This window comes from Artibeus jamaicensis, unplaced genomic scaffold (assembly GCF_021234435.1).
Source record: "Artibeus jamaicensis isolate MK-2021 breed Jamaican fruit bat unplaced genomic scaffold, CSHL_Jam_final contig_2817, whole genome shotgun sequence".
In the NCBI taxonomy this organism is placed as follows: Eukaryota; Metazoa; Chordata; class Mammalia; order Chiroptera; family Phyllostomidae; genus Artibeus; species Artibeus jamaicensis.
In genome coordinates this window covers 11,686-36,795 of record NW_026521624.1, presented here as the reverse complement: position 1 = coordinate 36,795, position 25,110 = coordinate 11,686, and the positions used below count along the sequence as shown (strand labels likewise).

The 25,110-nt window shown below is 41.1% G+C and overlaps 1 protein-coding gene across 1 annotated transcript; it reads left to right on the top strand.

Annotated features, from left to right (window-relative positions):
* Positions 1-235: 235 nt before the first annotated feature.
* Positions 236-3,819, top strand: LOC119038537 (rano class II histocompatibility antigen, A beta chain-like; the record flags this gene model as incomplete). The annotated part of the gene is made up of 5 exons (XM_053662789.1): positions 236-668; positions 1,389-1,670; positions 2,163-2,267; positions 2,719-2,742; positions 3,314-3,819. Coding segments are annotated over 5 exons (858 nt in total), but the record flags the coding sequence as incomplete, so codon positions are not given.
* Positions 3,820-25,110: the final 21,291 nt, after the last annotated feature.

Genomic DNA, 25,110 nt, shown 5'->3' with positions numbered 1-25,110 from the left:
CAAAATTTAGCTATGCAAATCAATGTTACTTTCTAAGAGTGCGGAGGTGTCTGCCCCTTGCAGCGGCGGTGCAGGGGGAGGGAGGCACTTTCAGGGGCCCGGAAAGATGCCTGTCGGGACGAGAACAGGCTCAATTCCAGACCTTTCCGTCACTGCTTCCCTTGCACGCGCCTGCATGTGTGGGCACTGGTCTCTGAGGCCCCCGGGGCTCTAAGGAAAGTGGGGTTTCCCGTGACAACGCCCCGCTTCTCTGAGGACGGGGGTGGAGGTGAGGTCGCCCGGGTGTCCGGCTCAGGCGGGGCCGCAGGTCGCAGCGCCGTCCGCTCCCCACGCGCGGCCGTTCCTTCGGGGCCCCGGAGGGTCCCGGGTGGGCGGGCTGACCGGGGCGGTTCCCGCAGGGGACTTCGTGCACCAGCCTAAGGCTGAGTGTCATTTCACCAACGGGACGCAGCGGGTGCGGTACCTGCGCAGAGAAATCTACAACGGGGAGGAGATCGTGCGCTTCGACAGCGACGTGGGGCAGTTCCGCGCGGTGACCGAGCTGGGGCGGCCGGACGCCGAGAAGTGGAACCGGGACAAGGACTTCATGGAGCGGACGCGGGCCGAGCTGGACACGGTGTGCAGACACAACTACCCGATGGACGAGGCCAGGGTCTCGCACCAGCGAGGTGAGCGTCGCGCTCGCGTGGCCTGTGGGGCGGAGCCGGGCCGCGGGGACCCGGCGGATCAGGAGCGGTGCCCGGTGCCCCCAAGTCCGGCCGCCCCCGGCCCTGGCGGGGCCCGTCTCCGGATGAGCCGACCTCGCAGCTGCCGTCGGCCGGTGCACACGGGCTAAAAGATCGCAGTCGTCGTATTATGTTTTGACTTTTTGGTCTCAAATTATTATTCATCTGAATTCTGATTTCCTAAGCGACTGCCCCTAATCCTGGGCCTCCTCCCAGTAGGGACTGTCACTTGTCCTTGTGTGTCTGACACGCCAACTAGCTCGGTGCGAGCTCAGAAAACCTTTGTGAGACTAATGAATAAATGTTCTTAGCAGCCATCCACTCAATAGAAAATAGATGGTAAGTAGAGCCTTAAAAATTGACTTTATTAATGATTTTGTGCTATTTTGCTTAATGCATTAAACTAAACTCTTCTTGACTGGGACCTTGATTTAGAATTTGTAAGTGCAAAGTCTGAGGAAGAAATTGTTTCTGAAAAACCAAAACCACCTTCAGTGGTGTAAGGCAGGATGTAATTTCTTAGAAAAGCTCAGCAAATGGTGCAACAGAGCTGGAGTTTTGAAGTAAATAAATTGACGTCATTAAATTGTTGAATAAAAATGGTTTCAGGTTTCTTTGCCTGAGACCCTGCCTGTTGTCTCTTCCGGCCTGTTCTCCCCTCAGTGGAACCTACAGTGACCGTCTCCCTGTCCAAGACGGAGGCTCTGAACCACCACAACATGCTGGTCTGCTCGGTGACAGATTTCTATCCAGGCCAGGTCAAAGTTCGGTGGTTCCGGAACAACCAAGAAGAGACAGCCGGCATTGTGTCCACCCCCCTCATTAGGAATGGGGACTGGACCTTCCAGATCCTCGTGATGCTGGAAATGACCCCCCAGCGAGGAGATGTCTACACCTGCCACGTGGAGCACCCCAGCCGCCAGAGCCCCATCACAGTGGAGTGGAGTAAGGGACACTTTGCCTCCTTTCACTGTGGGCCCACAGGACAGAGAGCAAACAGAGCTTCCCCTGCCCATCTCATCTCATCCCCTGTCCCTGATGTCACTGCTGAGCTGGACATCGTAGGATGGGAGAGCCATGGCCTAGCACCAGAAGATTCCTGGTCTTTCCAGACACTAGGGAGGCCACTCTGCACACCTTGGTCCCAGAGCGCAGCCCTGAGAGCTCTGAAGGGTTGACTCTTGCAGCTGGTGACTGGGTCTCAGTGTCCAAGGTTAAGGATGTGTCTCAGAGAGCAGGGATCTGCTTCCCCCCCTCTCTCACCCACCTGTGGTGTCCAAGGATTTATTGGCTGGTCCCTCCCCTAGGGGTGGTCAGAATGGAGAACTAGGTTTCCCCTGGTACCTCCACCTTCTGTACCTCAGGCTGGACTTTAGGTTTCCCAAAGGGCCACAGTGGGTGTGGAAACAAATGTTGACCTCAGACTCTGCTACCCAGGGGCGCAGTCTGAGTCTGCCCAGAGCAAGATGCTGAGTGGCGTCGGGGGCTTCGTGCTGGGGCTGATCTTCCTGGGCCTTTTCATTCGCCAGAGGAAACAGAAGGGTAAGGAACTCTGGGGAAGGGGGGCAGATGAGCTGTGACTGAGACCCTCTCTTGAGGAAGGTCCCTGCTTCTAGGTGTCTTACCTCCTGACATGGAAGGAAGGTGGCTCAGCTGGTGGTGGGAGGAGACAGAACAGCCTAGGGGAGGCTTTGGACTCTGATTCCACTGGTCGAAAGGCAGCCCTGCCACAGACAGGACTGGTGGTGTGTGTCTTAGAACGTAGAGTTCATCATTGCCTCACTGGCCCCTTTCCTCAGAGCATTGCCCTCCCTTCCTTCCAGTGACGTTCATTCATTTGGGGATTTTAGCTTGTGACAGCTATGGCCTTGTGGCCAATAGGTAGGGAGAAAATAAAATTTCGAATTAGTCGTTCATCTCATTTCCCTTTGGGAGGGTGGGACACTGGTTGCTTGTGTAATGAGACCTTTCTTTGTGTAACTTCCTTTTGTAGGATCTCACGGGCCTCCACCAGCAGGTACTGTTTCTGCTCTGACTCAGTGGTGCGGGGGGAGGGTGTGTGTGTGGGGTGAGGACAGGCGCATGGTTTATTCCCTGTCACAGGATCGACAGTCAGGGGAGAGGTTCACTCAGTTTCTGAAAGAGGCCCCGGGGTTTGTTAGGCAGAACCAGGGCTTAACTCGGGTGGCGTCTTTCTGTGAAACTTGGAGCCAGAATCACATCTTGGGTGTTAGACACCCGGACGATGCCCACTTTGTGCCCCATGTTGGTGGTTACTGCCTGGGGGCATTTATAAGTGACTGCAAGAGGCTACTAATGGTAGAAGGAAGGTTAGTTATTAAATTTGCTTAAAAAGACTGAAGTGCTCAAATATCCCCACCCCCAAGGAATGGCAGCTGTTCCCCTGCTTTCTGCACGTCTGTGTGGAGCCGAAGGGCATGTCCTTTCCGTTGGTTTCACCTTCACACAGACACTGGGGGCGGTGATGACCCTGTGCCCCAGACCTCAGCTTCCTCTGATGCTGCAGGGACCCTGAGGGGAGGGGAGAGGGAATGTGCTCAGGGTGCCGGTCACTCTCTCCTTCACAGGGCTCCTGAGCTGACTCCTGAGGATACTTTGACTGGGATTGGCTGTTCCTTCTGCAATGCCTGCTTGCCCCTGCCCAGAACTCCCGCTGCCTGTCAGCCCGTCCCCCTCTGAGATCAGTGTCCTACAGCGACTCCCACACAGTTGCTGGGTCGCTCCTGTGACCCTGGGGTCTGTGCCTCTGGGCTGCCGGCCGAACCTACTCAAAGTCCTGAGGCTTTTTTTGTTGTTGTTTCTATTTCCTCCCACAGACTGTTCAGGAGAAGCATGTTAAAGCCTTTACCTGACTGTAGAGCTTTTATCATAATTAAACATGTTATGTGTTGTCTGTATACCGAGACTTCTTAGCTGGAGGGAGGAGGGAAGCTACTGCAGAATGAAAGGAACATATTTTGTTCCTTGAGGGAGACTGGAGGCACCTTGGGGAGCCATGTGAAAAGTGAGCAGAGGAGGGGAAAAACTGTAATAAAATAAACAATAAAATATAAGAACAAATTTTAAAACTTTAGGACAAGTGCTTGTGAGGATGTGGAGAAAAGAGAATCGCCATACACTGTTGGTAGGGTTGTAAATTAGTGCAGCCACTAATGGGAAACAGTCCACAGATTCCTCAAAAATTATAAATTAAGCTGCCATATGATCTAATAATTCCATTTCTGGGTATGTATCTCACGAAAACAAAACCACTAATAGTAAAATCTATATGTACCCTATGTTCATTGCAGCAATACTAATAACAGCCAAGATATCGATACTCCTTAGATATCCATCATTAGATGAATGGGTAGAAAAAAATGGACTATCACACACACACACAGAGGAGTATTTTCAGAATAAAAAGTAGTAAAATCTTGTCATTTGCATGTGGTTTGTCTAGAGGGTATTATCCCTAGTGAAACATGTCACACAGAGAGCAAAAAATACCTTGTGATCCATTTATATGTGGCATATAAAAACAAAATAAGTGGACAAACAAAAAATATGGGCAGAGGAGATAGAAATCAATTCAATCATCCTTCCTGGCTCTTTGGCACTGACGCTCAGGGCAGTGGCCTAGGATGTGCCGGCCCCTCTTCCAGCTCTGTCAGAGGTGTGTCCGTCAGCAGAGTGGAATTACCTGGGCACAGATTGGGCGGCCTCCGGTGTCACAAAGATCCAAACTGATGTTTCAAATATATCTTGGCAACTCACATTGGTTAAAGTCAATTTTTAGTTTTGGAAAAGTATAACCAGCAATAAAAGCAATATTTTGGGGGTTCTAAATGATTGAAACCCATCTGAAATTTAGTTTTGTCCATGTTGCAAGGAGTCCTGGGGCCAAGGTGATTTCAGAAGAGAGTAGACCCAGATATTCAGTGAGGTCTTCGTCTCTTTTCCTCCTGTTATATCTCTGTCTGTGCCACTTTATCTCTTTGTTCCTGCATATTTTTTATTGTATCTCTCTGTCCCTGCATCTCTGTGTCTCTCACTCTTTCATTGCACCTCTGTCTCCCTGTTTTTCTCTAGCTTCACCTTTGTCACTATTTACCCCGCATCTTTTGACCTTTCTGTGGTTCTTTTCACATCCCTCTCTATTTTCTGCATTTCTCTCATCACCTCACAACTTATCTTTGTTTCTGTGTATGTGTGTGTCTGTCTCTGTTGTGTTTCTAGAATGTCTACCAAACTTTGAACAATTTTAGGAAGGATTATGATTGACCACGTCTGAGTAACATGCACACCCCTTAAAAACATCATCATGTAAATACATGGGACGCAGATAGTCAGCCCTATGTTCATTCTCCCCCCTTAGTAGGAACATGGATTGGACCCTCCAGATCTTAGTGATGCTGTAAATGACTCCAACCCCCAAGACAGTGGGGTGGCATAAGGGGCAGTTTGTTTCCTGTGAACCCCAGGAGATAAAAGGGCAGTTTCCTCTGCTTCTAGTGCACATTGTCGGTGATGCTGACTCACACTTATCACTCATCTCATCCCTTGTCTCCTGCACAGTCGTCACCTGGTGGCACTGCTGAGCTAGAATTCTCAGAGGATAGAGCTTTCCTTGCCAGTGGACAGTGGCCTGTTGACTCCTAATGATGTTCTCTTTCCAGGGTCAAGGAGGTTGCTACACGCTGAAGCTCCCATGACGTGAGCCCAGCACTGAAAGCTGGTCTCCATCTCAGTCTCTGGGAGCTTATCTTCAGGGCATGGGAGGCCATGTCATTGAGGAGCAGGCACCTCCTCTTCTCTGCTCTCTCACCCACTCATTGGGCCTGAGGAGCCAATGGAAGCCCCTTCTCTCTCCTGGATGAAGTGAGAATGGAGAACTAGGCATTCTTGGGCCCATTGTCTTCTGAACTTTCTTTTGAGCCTGCAAAGACAAAAGGCAGGGCTGGATACTGAACCAGACCCAGAGCTTAGGGAGACATTGAGACCTGACTTTTCTAGTTGAAACATAAGCCCTATTATGAGAGGAAGTGACAGACTATATTATGGGACATTCTTATAGTTCCATGTGGTCACACTGGCACCCAGGCTGGAAGAGTCTTTTTAATAAGAGGGTCAGAGTCTTCCCTTTCAGTGACAGTGTTGTAGAGACAATTATTTTTTTTTGCACTCATATTTCATTGGGTAATATAATCTTTAGCTGATAATTTAACCAAAACAACAAATACATTCTTTATAAACAAGTTTTTTAACAAAAAAGTGCTGAGTAGGCAATGTCTTAGTAGGCATGTATCTCGGAGATAGTGTGTAGGTGTACCAGTAGGAAGCCTATTAGTATTTAGCCTTTGGCTCTTCCCTGCATCATATCTGTTCATATGGGACAGTGTGCTCATCAATATTTCAGAAGCTTGTGCACATTTCTCAGATTCCTCTGGTTAGGTTGGGGTCACGTGACTAGTACCAGCCAACAGAACTTAAAAGTGGGTGTAAGCTCTGTCTGCTTCATATTTTCTTGCAGACAACTGCAAGTCTGAAGGCTATTATTGAGGTGAAGGTGTATAAGATGTTGGAGACTAATTACCTGAGTCTCTTGAATATCTGTAGAATTGAGTCTCACTTATTGAGTTAAACCCTGAGATTTAATGTTTACTGCAGGTTAATATCATACTGCAGCATATCCTTCCTGATTATTTTGGAATGTTTAACTTAAGAAAGAGAGCTCATAAGTTAATAAGGTGAGCCAACTGAGTTAATGGAAGTTAAAAGATGATGAATTTCTAAAAGCATTTATTTCTTTGTTTTCTTCCATCCACACTTGGCTGCTGGCTGACACTCCTCAACCCTTAGGCCTCCTCCAGAATTGCCTTCGGTGAGGAGAGCTGCCTCACCCAATTTCACCCCACTTCCCAGGGGCACTCTCCTCCATGACTGCTCAGTGTGGGGCTACAGAGGTCCCGGACCTCACCCTAATTTGGGCCAACTCTGAAGGGCTCTTGCAGCTTCAGAATTCCCTGGAGATTTTGATAAGGATCTTTATCTGAGTGTATAATAAATAGTCCAATTTCTAAAACCCTGCTTTAAAACACGAGTCTCCTTAAAATTCAAGGGTGTCAAGCTCATTTTCACTGGGGACCCCATTAGCCTCGTGGTTGCCTTCAAAGGGCCAAAATAATTTTAGGACTGTATGAATGTAACTACCTCTTAACTGTTGAGGAGTTGAAATTACATTCAGTCCTCTAAGGTGATGGGGAGGCTGATGTGGTCCCCAGTGAAAATGAGTTTGGCACCTCTGCTTTACATCATCCTTTTTTCAGTTACTGTTGTAATTTACATGCAGTTATTTTTGTGTCTTCATCCATTTAGTATGGAGTTCTTGAAAGATGACAGTATTGACAACTCTGCTCTTCCTTTCTCCTGTCCTACACACTTCCACATGCCAAACTGGGGTAACTGCACTGTTTTTCATACTGTCAAAGTCAAACATTTTAAAATTCTGCTGTAACAATGATTATTTTGGGTTTGTTCCTAGCTTATTTCTAAAAGTTAAAAAAAGTTGTTTAACACTTAAAAATATCAGTTATATTGAATCTCTTTTCAGTGATGGCCTGGGCTGTTTTCATAGTCCCCCCTTAAAAAAAACATGTCAAAGTTCTTATTTAATCTCCTAGTTAATGAGAGAACTGGTATGATGTAATAGGTACAGTAGCCCCTCTTGTCCACAGTTTTAGTTATGTGTGGTCAACTATGGTCTAAAAATATTAAATTGAAAATTTCAGAAAGAAATAACCCAAAAGATATTGTGAAAGAGAGAGAAAGAGAGAAGTAGAGGGACTGTATTAAAATAGCTTTTATTACAGGATATTGTTATAATTGTTCTATTTTATAACTTGTTATTAACCTCTGTGCCTAATTGATAAATTAAACTTCATCATAGGTATATACAGGAAAAACATAATTTATATAGAGTTTTGTTTTAGGCATTCACTGGGTGAGTTGGAACACATTGCCCATGGATAAGGGGGAACTACTGTACAAGAAAAAAATTTTTTGTTTATAAGTATTTATTTTTTCAGTTCTATTTAGATATAATTGACATATAATATTGTATAAGTTTAAGGAGTACAACATGACGATTTCTTACACTGTATATTGTGAAGTGATTACCACAATAGGGTTGATTAATCCCTCTGCTATCTCATATGATAACCATATTGTGTGGTGAGAACATTTGAAATCTACTTTCCTAGCAACTTATAGTATAAAACATTGTTGACTATAGTTACAATGCTGTACATCAGATTCCCGAGAACTTAGTCATTGTAAAGTGGAAGTTTATACCTTTAACCAACATCTCCCCATTTCCCTCACCCTCTAGGCTTTGGCAACCACCATTCTGTTCACTGTTTCTATGAGTTTGCCTTTTTCAGATTCTACACATAAATGGTATCATTCAGTATCTGTCTTTCTCTATTAACTTATGTCACTTAGCATGATGCCCTCAAGGTTTATCCGTGTTATTGCAAATGGCAGGATTACCTCCTTTTTTGTGGTTGAGAAAATATATATATAATCATCTCAATACTACATTTTCTTTATTCATTTGTTCCTAGCCAGTGACTAGGTTGTTTCTGTATTGTCTTCGTTATTATGAACACTGCTGTAATGAACATGAGAGTACAGGTACCTCTTCAACATCCTGATTTTATTTCCCCACAGTGGGGTTGAGAAGGTCCATACTGTTCCCCACAGTGGCTGTACCAGTTTACATTCCCACTAACAGTGCACGAAGGTTTCTTTTGCTCTTCAACTTCACTAGCACTTGTTACCTCTTGTCTTTTTGATAATAGCCATTCTAACAGGTGTAAAGTGATATCATATTGTGGTTTTGATTTGTATTTCTCTCATAATTAGTATATTGAACACTTTTTCATGTTCCTATTGGCCATTCGTATGTCTTTTGTGAAAAAAGTCCTTTGCACATTTTAAAAGTGAATATTTTTTTTTTTGCTATTGAGTTGTATGAGTCCCTTATGTACATATTTTGGATATTTATTCCTTGTAATATGTGTGGTTTCCAAATACTCTTCCTCATTCTGTAGGCTCTCTTTCCATTTTGATGATGGTTTTCTATGCTGTGTGGAGATTTTAGTCTGATGTTATCCCACTTGTTCGTTTTTGCTTTTGTTGCTTGTGCTTTAGGTGTCAGATCCACAATGTCAGAGCCGAGTAACATGTCAAGGAGCTTCCCTACATTTTCCTTTAGGAGTTTTAAGTTTTCAGGCCTTACATTTAGATCTTTAATTCATTTTGAGTTAGTTTTTATGAGTAGTTTAAGAATAAAACCTCATTTTTTTACTTGTGAATATCCAATTTTCCCAGCACCATTTATTAGAGAGACTGTCTTTTCTCTACTGAGTATTCTTTGGTCGATTGTCAAATGTCAGTTGACCATATCTGTGTGGATTTATTTCTGAGCTCTCAGTTGTGTTCCATTGGTCCATGTGTCTGTTTCTATGCTGGTACCATACTGTTTTTATTAGTGTAGTTTTGTAATAGAGCTTGAAATCGGGAAGTATAATGACTTTAGCTTTGTTCTTTAAAAAAAATTTGGGGAAGCTATTTAGAGTTTTTTGTGCTTCCATACAAATTTTAGAATTGTTTTTTCTATTTCTGTGAAAGATGCCATTGTAATTTGGTAGGTACTGCATTGAACCTATGGATGGCTTTCATACAGTATGCACATTTTAACAGTATTAATTTTTCTGACCCATGAATACAAAATATCTTTCCACTTATTTGTGTCTTCTTCCATTTCTTTCATCGAGGCCTTATAGTTTTCAGTGTGCATTCTTTTTACCTCCTTGGTTAAATTTACTTCTAAGATTGTATTGTTTTAGATGCTATTGTGAGTGGAACTGTTTTCATTTTCAGGTAGGTCATGGTTAATATATAGAAATGCAACTGATTTGTATGTTTATTTTTCATTTATACAACTTTATTGAATTCCTCGATTAGGTCTAACACTTTTTTGTCTGAATCTTTAGGATTTTCTACAAACAATATAATATATATATGTATAACATTACATATAATAATATATATATATTCTCTCTGATTTGGATGCCTTTTGTTTCTTGCCTAATTGCTATGGTTGGGACTTCCAGTACTATTTGAGTAGAAGTGGTTAGAGTGGGCATCCTTATTTCTGATCTTAGAGGAAAAATTATTAAGCTTTCACCATTGAGTATGATGTTAGTCTTGTCATATAGGATCTTTATTATGTTGAGGTACTTTCCTTTTTTACTTAATTTGTTGATAATTTTTTTCATTATGAAAGAACACTGTAGTTTTATAAATTCTTCTTTTGTACCTATTGAGATGGCCATGTTAATGTTACCTTTTTTCTACTAATGTGTATCACATTTATTTATTTGCATATGTTGAATCATCCTTACATCCCAGGAATAAATCCTGCTTGATCATGTTGTATGATCTTTTTAATGTGCCATTAAATTGTTTGCTGATATTTTGTTTGAGGATTTTACAGCTAGTTTGATAAGCAACATTGACCTGTAGTTTTCTTGTAGTGTCTTTATCTGGCTTTGGGATGAGTGTAATGCAGGCCTTATAAAATGAGTTTGTAGTGTTTCCTCCTCTTCAGATTATTGGAACAATTTGAGAAGAATTGTCATTAATTCTCCTTCAAGGATTTGGTAGAATTTACTAGTTAAATCATCTGGGCTTTTCTTTGTTAGGAGGTTTTAATTACTGATTTAATTTCTTTACTTCTTATTGGTCTGTTCAGATTTTCTATTTCTTCATATTCAGTCTTGGTAGTTGTATGTTTTCAGCAATTTTTACAACTCTTTCAAGGTAATAATTAGTTGGTGTCTAATTATTCATAGGAGATCCTTAGAATACTTTGTATTTCTGTGTCATTAGTTGTAATGTTTCCTCTGTGTATAAGTTTACTAATTTGAGTCACCTCTCTTTTTTCCTAATGTTGTTAAAGGTGTGTCAATTTTGTTTATCTTCTCAAAAACCTACATTTAGTTTTTTAATTTAATCTTTTAAAAAAATATATTTTATTGATTATGTCATTACAGTTGTCCTATTCCCCCCACTTCATTCCCCTCCACCCTGTACACCACTCCCCCACCATTCCCCCTTTAGTTCATGTTTATGTGTCACAAGTTCTTTAGATTCTACATTCCCATACTATTCTTGCCCTCCCCCTGTCTATTTTATACCTACCGTCTATGCTACTTATTCTCTGTACCTTCTTCCCCCTTCTCCTCCTCCTATTTCCCTGTTGCTAACCCTCCACGTGGTCCCCATTTTTATGGTTCCACTCCTGATGTAGCTATCCTCTTAGTTTGCTTTTGTTTTAGGTGTGGTTGTGAATAACGGTGAGTTTGCTGTCCTTCCACTGTTCATATGTTTTATCTTCCTTTTCTTAGATAAGTCCCTTTAACATTTCATAGAATAAGGGCTTGGTGATGATGAATTCCTTGAATTTGACGTTACCTGGGAAGCACTTTATCTGCTCTTCCATCCTAAATGCAAGCTTTTCTGGATAGAGCAATCTTGGATGTAGGTCTTTGGATTTCATGACCTGGAATACTTCTTTCCAGCCCCTTCTTGCCTGGAAAGTCTCTTTCGAGAAATCAGCTGACAGTCTGATGGGCACTCCTTTGTAGGGGACTGTCCCCTTATCTCTTGCTGCTTCTAGGATTCTCTCCTTCATTTTAATCTTGGCTAATATAATTCTGATGTGCCTTGGTGTGTTCCTTCTTGGTTCCAACTTCTTTGGAACTCTCTGAGCTTCGTGGATTTCCTGGAAGTCTATTCCTTTGCCAGATTGGGGAAGTTCTCCTTCATTATTTGTTCAAATAACTTTTCAACTTGCTCTTCCTCTTCCCTTTCTGGTACCCCTATAACTTGAATGTTGGAACATTTAAAGATGTCCTGGAGGTTCCTAAGCCTGTCCTCATTTTTTAAAATTCTTGTTTCTTCATTCTTTTCTGTTTGGTTGTTTCTTTCTTCCTTCTGGTCTACTCCCTTGATTTGAGTCCCAGTTTCCTTTCCATCACTATTGGTTTCCTGTGCATTTCCCTTCATTTCAATTAGTTTAGCCTTAATTTATTTCTCTAATTTGTGACTAAAATCAAACAGTTCTGTGAGCATCCTGATCACCAGTGTTTTGAACTATGCATCTGAAAGGTTGGCTATCTTTTGGTCTCTTAGAATTATTGGTTTTGGGGCTTTGAGCTGTTCTTGAGGCATAATGTTTTGGTCTATTCGCACCTGTTATGTATGAGGGGCAGAACCTTAGGTGTTCACCAGGGTGGGGCCACCCAGGTTGCTGGGTTGTGATGCTGTATATGGGGGTGGGGTCAGAGAGGGGCAATGACATTTGTTCAGCTTTCTCTCAGATTTCAGTCCTCTCTGCCACTTCCCACAAGCACATTGGGCCCTTCTGGTGCTGGTTCCCAGTGTGTTGGCCTGTGTACCCCCCAGGACCCTGTGGGTCTCTCCAACAAACTCTCCCGGCACCTCAACCCCAAAAGTCTTTCCAATTGGTGCCTTCGGGCTATAATTCCCATCTCTGGGGCCCTCGCCTGAGTAGTCTGTGTCACTGTTTGCTCCTTCACTTGGTTTATCTGCGCTTGAATGCGTGACTGCAGTCAGCCAGCCGCCCTGTGCCCTTACTGGGTCCATCTGATACCACCCCGAGCCTGGGATCCGCCAACCGCTGCTTGTGCTCCTGGGTCAGTCCACCGATCTTTCCTGCCTGACCCTGCTGGCCACTGACTGAACCCCTTTCACAGGTCTGGCTGAATGATTTGTTGTTGTCAGACTTCTGTATAGTTCAATTTTCTGTGTTTTGGCTTCGTTTTTGTTACTAAAACTTTGTTGTCTTTAAACCTGGTTGTGCGAGGAGGTACAGTGTTTCCACATATACCTTCATCTTGGCTGGAAGTCCAAAAACCTACTCTTAGTTTTGTTGATCTTTTGCTAGTGTCTTCTAAACCACTATTTATTTGTTTCCACTCTGATCTTTGTTATTTCTTATCTCTTGTACTAACTTTGGAGGTACTTTGTTCTTTTCTGGAGTTAGTTTTTTCCTTAAGGTGTATATTTAGGGTTTTTGGATTTTTTTGAGATCTTTCCTTTTCTTAATATAGGCATTTATCACCATAAACTTCCTCTTAGAACTGCTTTTTGCTTCATTTCATTAGTTGGTATGTTGTATTTCAATTATGACTTTGACAATATATTTTATGATTTTTCTTTTGATTTCTTTGACCAACTAGTTGTTTATTAATTTTCATATATTTGTGAATTTTCCATCATTCCTCCTGTTTTTTTATTTCTAGTTTTATACCATTGTATAAAATTAGAAGATACTTGATATTATTTTAATCTTCTTACTTTTTTAAATACTTGTTTTGTGATCATTATAACATATGATGAATCCTGGAGAATGTTCCATTTGCACTTGATAAGGGTAAGTATTCTGCTATATGGAATTTCTGTATATGTGTGTTAGGTCCATTGGCTCTAAAGTGTAATTCTAGTCAATTATTTTCTTTTTTTTTTCTTTATGATGTATACATTGTTGGAAGTACTATTATTGCACTCTCATTAATTTCTCCTTTTAGGTTTGTTAGTATTTGCTTAATATATTTAGGTGCTCTAGCAGTGGGAGCAAATATATTCATGATTGTATATCCCCTGATAAACTGACTTCTTTATTATTTGGCCTTCTTTGTCTCTTTGGTAGCTTTTGGCTTAAAATTTATTTTGTCTGTTTTAAGTGTAGCTGCCCCTGCTCTCTTTTGGTTTCCACTGTCATAGAATATTGTTCTTCATCTCTTCACTTTGAGCCTATATGTCCTTAGAGTTGAAGTGGAATCACTTATAAGCATCACATAGATAAATCTTTGGTTTTTAAAATCTATCTAGCCACTGTATGTCTTTTGATCAAAGAATTTAATCAATTTATATATTATGTAGAGTATTGATAAGTAAGGACTTATTAAAGTTCCTGTCTTTTAATTCACTGATTCTTTCTTCTGCTTGATCATTCTGCTATCGATGTTTTCTGTTGCATTTAAAAAATTTCATTTATTGTATATTTGTTTTCTAAATTTCAGGTTGTTTTTTAATAACTTTTATTTTTCTTATAAACTTACTTTGCTCATATTTTTGTGCTTTCATTGAGTTCTTTTTCTGTGTGTTCTTATAGCTCATTGAACTTCTTTAAAAGAACTATTTACAGTTCTTTTTGGGTGAATCACAGATCTCTATGTCCTGGCATTGGTTACTGGAAGATTATATTGATCCTTTGGTGGTGTGATGTTTCCTTGATTTTTCACATTTCTTGAAGTTGTGCATTGCTCTCTTAGCATTTGAATTAGCACTCACCTCCTTCTGTCATTATTAAATGGCTCCAGAAGAGAAATATCTCCCATCAGCCCTACTAGGGATTCTGAGGCTCCAAGCTTCTTGCTCCCTTTGTGCTTCTGCTCATTTGCTTAATCCTGCAACTGTTTGTTTCCTAAGGTCAGGTCTAAAGCTCAAGTTTGTTTCTCTCCCTGGCCCATAGATTCAGTCTGGCTTTCTGTGGTACTAACTAGTTGTCTAACAAAACTTGGTCTCCTTGCCATAAGTTCACACAGGAAACTGGCCACAGGGTGGGTGGAGGGTGGTTAAGGTCCATGGAGTATTAGTGGTGTCTGTTGGCCAACTGGAGGGATCTGCTCATGAAGCTCCCCAATGGCTTGTGGATGAGTTTCTTAATGAAGTCAAACACACTATTAATAGGATCCATGACCCTTCAATGTCCTCCAAAAGTCCCATCTGCCCCTCTCCTAGCTTCTTTCCACCTCTTGTCATACAGCTCACCACTCAGGACTCTGGATGGGGTGAGAGAGAAAGGGGCCTCTTTGGCAGCATCTGCCCAGCAGATGCTGGGACCCAGGAATCTGGGTCCTCACTCACACACTCTCACTTCCCCCACAGGAAAGGCCACAGGCTCAGATGGTGGTTTCTTTTGGCACTGAGCTGGGCTCTCTTAGTGGAACAGTAATGTAGGTGAAGTCAAATTGTTCCTCTTACCTTCTCCAGTGCATCCAAACTCATATTTCTTTGCTCCAGTGGTATGCTGGAACTTCTTTGCTGGAAACTTGAACTTCCACAAAGTTCTCTCATCCTAGGGTGATCATCCAGACTGTTCTCCAGAGGTTTCTGGGCCACAGCTGAGCAACTGGAGTTCACGGGCCATTGGTGGATCCACAGGGGGAACTGAGGTATGTATTCCTATTATATGATGCACGGGTGGGCAAGACTCCTCCTGGGTTCCTTGTCATATGGTGCTAGATCCCTTAGCTCCCACAAAGGCACTTTGGTTTGCGATTGGGTACAATTGTTGTTAAGAGATGGATATGAACAAGAGGTCTCTCTTTTTTTAGTACATTTTATTGATTATGTCATTATGGTTGTCCCAATTTTTCTCCCCTGTGTCCTCCCTTGACCCTGCACCCCCTCATCCTTCCTGTCAGCCCTTGTTCATGTCCTTGGGTTGTACATAAAAGTTCTTTGGTTTCTCTGTTTCCCAAACTATTCTTAACCTCCCCCTGTCTATTTTATGTCTACCACTTATGCTTCTTTTTTAAAAAATTATTTTATTGTTGTTCAATTGTCTGCATTTCCCCCCCACCAATCCTCTCCACCCCAACCAAACCCACCTCTCTCCCTTGCTTGTACCCTCCCCCTTGGTTTTGTCCATGTGTCCTTTATAGTTCTTCCTGAAAACTCTTTCCCCCATTATCCCCTCCCACCTCCCCTCTGGTTACTGTCAGATTGTTCTGAATTTCAATGTTTCTGGTTATATTTTGCTTGCTTTATTTTGGTTATATTCCAGTTAAAGGTGAAATGATTTGGTATTTTTCCCTCACCAGCTGGCTTATTTCACTTAGCATAGTGCTTTCCAGTTCCATCCATGCTGTTGCGAAGGGTCGGAGCGCCTTCTTTCTCTCTGCTGTGTAGTATTCCATTGTGTAAATGCAACACTGTTTTTTGATCCACTCATTTACTGATGGGCACTTAGGTTGCTTCTAGCACTTGTTTATTGAAAAGTGCTCCTATGTTTAGCATAGTGATCCTATGAACACTGAGGTGCATAGGTTCTTTTGAGTTTGTGTTTCAGGGTTCCTATGGTATCATTCCAGCAGTGGAATTGCCAGGTCAAAAGGCAGTTCCATTTTTAGTTTTCTGAGAAAATTCCATACTGTTTTCCACAGTGGTTGCACCAGTCTGCATTCTCACCAACAGTGCACTAGGATTTCCTTTTCTCTGAATCCTCTCTAGCACTTGTTTGTCGATTTCTTTCTGATGGCCATTCTCACTGGTGTGAAATGGGATCTCATTGTGGTTTTAATTTGCATCTCTCTTATGGCTAGTGATGCTGAGCATGTTTTCATATATCTCTGGGTTCTCTGTATGTCTTCCTTGGAGAAGTGTCTGTTCAAGTCCTTTGTCCATTTTTGAATTTTTTTTGCCTTCCTGTAGTGGAGACATGTGAATTCCTTATATATTTTGGATATGTTGTCTGAGGTATCATTGGCAAATATGTTTTCCCATATAGTTCATTCTCTTTTCATTTTAATGCTGCTTTCTTTAGCCATGCAGAAGTTTTTAATTTGATGAGGTCCCAATTTTTTATTCTTTCATTTATGTACCTTGCTCTAGGGGATATGTTAGTAAAGATGTTGCTTCATGGAATGTCTGGGATCTTCCTGCCTATGTTTTTCTCTAGGACTTTTAAATGTTGTAACAACTTATATTCAAGTCTTTTACTCACCTTGAATTTACTTTTGTTCATGGTGTAAGTTGGTGATTGAGTTTCATTTTTTTGCACGTAGCTGTCCAGATCTCCCAATACCATTTGTTGAAGAGGCTATTTTTACTTCATTATATACTTCTTCCCCCTCTGTTAAATATTAATTGACCATAGGGATTTGGGTTTATTTCTGGGCTCCCTGTTTTGTTCCATAGATCTATGTGTCTGTTATTATGCCAGTACAGGGCCGTTTTAATTATAGTGGACTTGTTTGATACTAAAGTTTGACATTAGGTATTGTGATTCCTCTTACTTTGTTCTTCTTTCTCAAAATTGCCGCAGCAGTTCAGAGAGGTGTATGGTTCCATAAAAATTTCTGAAATGTTTGTTCAATATCTGTGAGATATGTCTTTGGTACTTCAATAGGGATTGCATTGTATCTATAAATTGCTTTGGGTACTATGGTAATTTTGATGATGTTAATTCTTTCAATCCACAAGCATGATACATGCTTCCATTTGTTGATGTCTTTCTTAATTTCTTTTTTCAGTGTTGCATAGTTTTCTGAGTACAGATCTTTTACCTCCTTGGTTAGGTTTATTCCTAGGTACTTTATTTTTCTTGCTGCTATAACAAATGGGACTTTTTCCTGATTTCTGTTTCTGATATTTTATTGTTGGTGTACCAAAATGCCTTTGATTTCTGAATATTAACTTTGTATTCCACTGTTTTGCCAAACTCACTTATTAAGTTGAGTAGTTTTTTGGTGGAGTCTACAGAATTTTTTATGTGAACTATCATGTCATCTACAAACAATGACAGTTTTGTTTTCTCCTTTCCAGTTTGGATGTCTTTTATTTTTTCTTGTCTGATTGCTGTGAATAGCACTTTCTTTTTTTGACTTTTTTATTTTTTTAAAATTTAAAAAATTTTATTGATTATGGCATTACAGTTGTTCTATTTCTTCCTTCTTTCCCCTCCACCCTGCCTGCACACCCCTCCCCCACCATTCTACTCTTTAGTTTATGACCATGTGTCTCAAGTTCTTTAGATTCTCTATTTCCCATACTATTCTTGCCATCCCCCCTATCTATTTTCTACCTACCATCTATCCTTCTTATTTTCTGTACCTTCTCCCCCTTCTCCTCCTCCCACTCCCCTGTTGCTAACCCTCCATGTGATCTTCATTTCTATGGTTTTCCTCCTGATCTAGCTGTCCTCTTAGTTTGCTTTTGTTTTAGGTGTGGTTTTAGGTTTTGTTTTTTGTTTTAACTGTGAGTTTGCTGTCCTTCCACTGTTTATATTTTTTATCTTCTTTTTCTTAGGTAAGTCCCTTTAACATTTAATAGAATAAGGGCTTGGTGATGATGAACTCCTTGAATTTGATCTTATCTGAGAAGCACTTTATCTGTCCTTCCATTCTAAATGAAAGCTTTGCTGGATAGAGCAATATTGGGTGTAGATCTTTGGATTTCATGATCTGAAATACTTCTTTCCAGCCCCTTCTTGCCTGGAAAGTCTCTTTTGAGAAATCAGCTGACAGTCTGATGGGCACTCCTTTGTAGGTGACTGTCCCCTTATCTCTTTCTGCTTCTAGAATTCTCTCCTTCATTTTAATCTTGGCTAATGTAATTATAATGTGCCTTGGTGTGTTCCTTCTTGGGTCCAAGTTCTTTGGGACTCTCTGAGCTTCGTGGATTTCCTGGAAGTCTATTTCCTTTGCCAGATTGGGGAAGTTATCCTTTATTATTTGTTCAAATAAGTTTCCCACTTGTTGCTGTTCCTCTTCCTCTTCTGGTACCTCTCTAATTTGAATGTTGGAACATTTAAAGATGTCCTGGAGGTTCCTAAGCCTCTCCTCAATTTTTTGAATTCTTGTTTCTTCATTCTTTTCTGTTTGGTTTTTTTCTTTCTTCCTTCTGGTCCACTCCCTTGATTTGAGTCCCAGTTTCCTTTCCATTACTATTGGTTTCCTGTGCATTTCCCTTCATTTCAATTAGTTTAGCCTTCATATGTTCCTCTAATTGTGACTAAAATCAACCAGTTCTATAAGCATCCTCATCACCAGTGTTTTGAACTGTTCATCTGAAAGTTTAGCTATTTCTTTGTCGCTTAGTGTTATGGGCTCTGGGACTTTGAGGTCTTTTTGAGCCATGTTTGGTCAGTTCATGCCCGTTATGTATGAGGAGAAGAGCCTTAGGTGTACACCAGGTGGGGCCACCCAGGTTGCTGGGTTGTGACGCTGTATGTGGGGGCGGGGTGAAAGAGGGGCAACAGTGGTCCCCTCTGCTGCTTCCTGCCACTGGGGCCTACCCGGTCTGTCTCACTGCTCGCTCCTTTGCTGGATTATCTGCACATGAATGTTTGACCACGATCAGCCGGTCGCTTGCCCCGTGCCCTGACTGAGTCTGCCTGTCGCAGCCCCACGCCTGGGATCGGGCAACTGCCAATCGCGCACCTGGGTTGGTCTGGCCCATTTGCCCTGCGCAACCCTGCTTCACCAGACGCTGGCTCCGCCCCTCTTACCAGTCTAGCTGAAGGGTTCCTCATTGTCGGACTTTGGTAGTTTAATTTTCTGTGTTATGGCTGCATATGTGTTTTACTAAAACTTTGTTGTCTTTAAACTTGGTTGTGCAAGAAGGTAGAGTGTTTCCACCTATGCCTCCATCTTGGTGGAAGTCCAGCACTTTCAATACTATGTTGAAAAGGAGTGGTGAAAGCAGACATCCTTATCTTGTTCCTGATGTTAGTAGGAAAGCTCTAAGTTTTTGGCTAAGATTTTGGTTGCAGTTCTCTCTCATACATGGCCTTTATTATGTGGAGGAATGCTCTCTCTATTTCTACTTTGCTGGGTGTTTTTATCACAAATGGGTCCTGTACCTTATTGAATACTTTTTCCACATCTATTGATATGATTATGTGATTTTTGTCATTCGTTTTGTTTATATAATGTATTACGTTTATTTATTTACAAATATTGTGTCATCCTTGCATCCCTGGGATGAATCCCACTTGGTCATGGTGAATAATCTTTTTAATGTATTGTTGGATGCTGTTTGCCAATATTTTGTTGAGGATTTTACCATGTATGTTCATCAGTGATATTGGCCTGATATTTTCATTCTTTGTTATGTCTTTATCTGGTTTTGGGATTAGGATGTTGCTGGCTTCCCAAAAAAAGTTTGGGAGTCTTCCATCTTTTTAAAATAATCTGTGAAGGACAGGGGTTAGCTTACTCTTTTTTTAAAAGATTAAAAAAATTATTTATCTTTAGAGGGGAAGGGAAGGAGAAAGGGAGAGAAATATCAATGTATGGTTGCCTCTCATGAGTCCCTGGTGGGAACTGGCCTGCAACCCAGGCATGTACCCTGACTGGGAATCGAACTGCTATCCTCTGGTTCACAGGCCTGAGCTCAATCCACTGAGCTACACCAGCCAGGGCTAGCTTACTCTTAAATGATTTGTAAAATACTCCTGTGAAACTGTCTGATACAGGGCTTTTGTGTGCCGGAAGTTTTTTGATTACTGCTTCAATTTCATCAGCTGTTATTGGTCTGTTCAGGCTTCCTGCTTCTTCTTTATTCAGTTTTGGAAGATCAGAAATTTGTCCATTTCACCTAGGTTTTCAAATTTCTTGGCATTTAGTTCTTCATAGTAATTTCTTACAATCCTTCGTATTTCTGTGGTATCAGTTGTAATATCTCCTCTTTCATTTTTGATTGTGTTTATTTGGGTCCTCTCTCTTTCTTTCTTGATGAGTGTGCTTAAAAGTATGTCGATTTTGTTTATCTTTCCATAAAACTGGCTCCTGGATTTATTCATCTTTAGAATTGTGCTTTTAGTCTCTATGTCATTTAATTCTGCTGTGATCTTGGTTATTTCCTTCTTTCTACTTGCTCTGGGCTGTCTTTGTTGTTGTTCCTTGAGTTCTTATTGGCATAGGGTTAGGTTGTTTATTTAAAATGTTTCTATCTTTTTTTAGGTAGACCTGTATTGCTATGAACTTCCCTCTTGGGACTGCCTTTGCTGTCTCCCATAAGTTTTGGGTTGTGAGTTCATTTGTTTCCAGAAACATTTTGATTTCCTCCTTGATCTCATTCTTGACTCATTCATTGTTTAATAGCATGCTATTCAATCTCCATGAGTTTGAGGGTTTTTGAGTGTTTTCCTTGAGGTTTGTTTCTTGTTTCAGTCCCTTGTGATCAGAGAAAATGTTTGATATGATTTCAATTTTCTTGAATTTGTTGAGGCTTGTTTTGTGTCCTATCATGTGGTCTGTCTTTGAAAATATTCCATGTGCATTTGAAAAGAATGTGTATTTTGCTTCTTTGGGATGAAAGTCTCTCTCTCTATATATATATCAGTTAAGTCCATTTCATTTAGGGCATTGTTCAATGTCACAGTATCTTTGTTGATATTTTGTTTGGAGGATCTGTCCATTTTTGACAGTAGGGTGTTAAAATCCCCTACGATACTTGTGTTGCAGTCACTATCTTTCTTAAAGTCCTCTTATTTTCTTTATGTATTCGGGTGCTCTTATGTTTGGTGCATATATATTACAATGTTCATGTCTTCTTGATGCCTTCTTCCTCTGAATATTATGAAGTGATCTTCTGGGTGTCTTTTTATGGCCCTTTAAAAAAATCTATTTTGTCTGATATGAGTATTGATACCGTGGCTTTTTTTCCCCTTTCCATTCACTTGAAATATTTGTTTCTAGCCCTTCACTTTCAGTCCATGTGGGTCTTTTGCTCTGAGTCAGGTGTCTTCTAGGCAGTATATGTGAATGGATATTTTTATGCATTCAGTTATTCTATGTGTTTTTTTAAAATATTATATTTATTTATTTTTAGAGAGAGGGGAAGGGAAGGAGAAAGAGTGGAAGAGAAACATCAATGTGTGGTTGCCTCTCATGTGTCCCCTACTGGGGACCTGGCCTGCAACCCAGGCATGTGCCCTGACTGGGAATCAAACCAGTGGCCTTTTGCTTCACAGGCCCATGCTCAATCCACTGAGCTACCCCAGCCAGGGCTATTCTATGTGGTTTTGATTGGAACAGTTAATCGATTTATGTTTAAGATTATTATTGACAGGTACTTATTCATTGCCATTTTTTTTTGGTACCTGTGCTCTCACTGTTTTTCTCCCTGTCCTTAAAGCAGACCCTTTAGCATCTCTTGCAGAGCTAGTTTGGAGGAGGTGTATTCTTTGAGGCTTCTTTTGTCTGGGAAGCTTCTTATTTGGCCTTCCTTTTTAATTAAGAGCCTTGCTGGATACAGTAGTCTCAGTTGCAGGCCCTTGATTTTCATTACTTAGAATATTTCTTGCCATTTTCTTGTGGCTTGGAGAATTTTCATTGAGAAGTCAGCTACTAGTCTTATCAGGGCTTCCTTGTATGTTACTTCCTGTTTTTCCCTTGCTGCTTTTAAGATTCTCTGTTTTTCTTGGAATTTTGCCATTTTTATTATGATGTGTCTTGAAGGTGGCCTCTTTGGGTTCCTCTTGACTGGGACTCTCTGTGTCTCCTGGATTTGTGTGACTTTTTCTCTCATCAAATTAGGGAAGTTTTCCATAATTAGTTTTTCAGACAAGTTTTCTATCCCTTGTTCTACTTTTCCTCCTTCTGGTATCCCTATTATATGGATATTATTATGTTTCATGTTATCCTGCATTTCCCTTAACCCCACTTCATTCTTTTCCTTTTCTTGCTCCTTCTGGGTGTTTTTTCTACCTTGTCATATAGCTTGCTGATTCGATTCTCTGCTTCATTTAGCCTGCTTTTGTTTCTTTCTACTGTATTCTTCAATTCAGAAATTGTATTCTTCATTACCTCTTGGCTTTTCTTGATGGTTTCTGTTTCCTTTTTCATGATGATATACTTTGCAGTGAGTTCATTGTCGTTTCCCTGTAGTTTCTAGTAATTCACTGTGAGCTCACTAAGCTTCTTATAACAATTACTTTGAACTCAATATATGTGAGTTGACTTGCCTCTATTTCATTTTGCATTCTTTCTGAGTCTTCCTCCTTTCCTTTCATTTGGTGATTTTTTTCATTTTCTTCTTGTTGTTTGTGAGACTCTTCTTGTTAGACTCTGCTTCTTATATTGATTTGTTCTGCCTTCCTGGATTTATGGTGTGAAGTTCTATGGTACAAGACATGTGAGATTCAGTGGTGCAGTCTTTTTTAAAAAGTTTTTATTATATTTTATTGAAATATTTTATATGAATTATATATTTATATGAAATATTTTATTCAAGTAATTTATTTTAATTTTTAAATATATTTCATTGATTACACTATTACAGTTGTCCCATTTCCCCCCTTCACTTCCCTTCACCCTGCACACCTTCTCCCACCCACATTTCCCCCCCCTTTAGTTCATGTCCATGTGTCACATTATAAGTTCTTTATCTTCTACATTTCCCATACTATTCTCACCTTCCTCCTGTTTATTTCTACCTACCATCTATGCTACTTATTCTCTGTACCTTTTCTCCCTCCTTCCCCCTCCCCCTCCCCTGTTGCTAACCCTCCATGTGATCTCCATTTCTGTGGCTCTGTTCCTGTTGTAGTTGTTTTCTTAGTTTGTTTTTGTTTTAGGTGTGGTTGTTAATAACTGTGAGTTTGCTGTCATTTTACTGTGTATGTTTTTTATCTTCTTTTTCTTAGATAAGTCCCTTTAACATTTCATACAATAAGGGCTTGGTGATGATGAACTCCTTTAACTTGAGCTTATATGAGAAGCACTTTATCTGCCCTTCCATTCTAATGAAAGCTTTGCTGGATAGAGAAATCTTGGATGTAGGTCTTTGGATTTCATGATTTGGAATACTTCTTTTCAGTCCTTTCTTGCCTGAAAGGTCTCTTTTGAGAAATCAGCTGACAGTCTGATGGGCACTCCTTTGTAAGTAACTGTCTCCTTATCTCTTGCTGCTTCTAGGATTCTCTCCTTCATTTTAATCTTGGCTAATGTAATGATGATGTGCCTTGCTGTGTTCCTCCTTGGGTCCAACTTCTTTGGGACTCTCTGAGCTTCATGGATTTCCTGGAAGTCTATTTCCTATGCTAGCTTGGGGAAGTTCTCCTTTATTATTTGTTCAAATAAGTTTCCCACTTGTTGCTGTTCCTCTTCCTCTTCTGGTACCTCTATAATTTGAATGTTGGAACATTTAAAGATGTCCTGGAGGTTCCTAAGCCTCTCCTCAATTTTTTGAATTCTTGTTTCTTCATTCTTTTCTGTTTGGTTGTTTCTTTCTTCCTTCTGGTCCACTCCATTGATTTGATTCACAGTTTCCTTCTCATCACTATTAGTTACCAGTGCTTTTTACTTCATTTCACTTAGTGTAGCCTTCATTTTTTCATCTAATTTGTAACCAAATTCAACCAATTTTCTGAGTATCCTGATCAGTAGTGCTTTGAACTATGCATCTGATAGATTGGCTATGTTCTCATCAGTTAGTTGTATTTTTTCTGGAGCTCTCATCTGTTTTTTTTTTTGTGCTATTTTTTTGTCTTGAGGTGACTGTTACATATAAGGGGTGGAGCCTTAGGTATTCACCCAGAAGGGGCAACCCACATTGCTTCCTAGTGATGATGTGTGTAGGGGAGGGGTTTGAGAAGGAAAAATGGGGCTTGCTCTGCTCTCTGCTGAATTTCAGTTTCTTCTGCCACTTCTCCCAAAATTGGGCCCCTCTGGTGTTGATTTCCATGTAGGTGGGCTTGTGTACATTCTAGGACCCTGTGGGTCTCCCCAATGAACTCTCCTGTGAGTCTTGGAGTCTCTCCTGGCACCTCAACCCCTACATGTGTTCTCAATCTGTGTTTTGAGGCTTTATTTCCCTGCACTGGGACCCTAGGTTTCCCCGTCTGTCTTGCTCCCATTTTGCTTGGTTTATTTGTGCACGAATGTGGGACTGCCTGATCTGTTAGCCCCCTTGAACACAGCACCCCTTTAAAATCTGTGGTATCCTTAAGTCTGCCCACTGCCACCTAGTGGCAGGGGTTTTCCAGCCACCACTTTTTTTGCAGTGACCCCTCTCTGTCCAGCCACATTACTCCACCCCTTTTACCTTTCTAGATTAATGTGTCTATTTTGACTCCTTCGTTGTTGGATTTCCATACAGTTCAATTTTCTATCAATACTGGTTGATTTTTTGTTTCTAAATTTTTGTTGTCCTTATTTTGGTGGTGTGAGGAGGCACAGTGTGCCTACCTACACCTCCATCTTGGCCCCAGTGGTGCAGTCTTTTTGATCTCCTGAGCTGGCTGGTCTTGGGCTGTCGATTTTGTTGGCTCTCTGTACATGTTTGGGTTTTGATTGTTGTTGGGTCTTTGGTGGGTCCTGCCCTCCAGCTGGTTAACTGAGGGTCACTTCATCCACCATGTCTTGTATTCTGTTGTGCAGGTGTGGACAGGTTGTGTTGAAGCTGGTTATTCTGTCTGTACGAGGTTTCAAGGCTTTTTTCTTGCCCTTGTTCATTTGTTTGTTCTAGGTAATTTCTCTACCATTTAGTGGTATTTTCC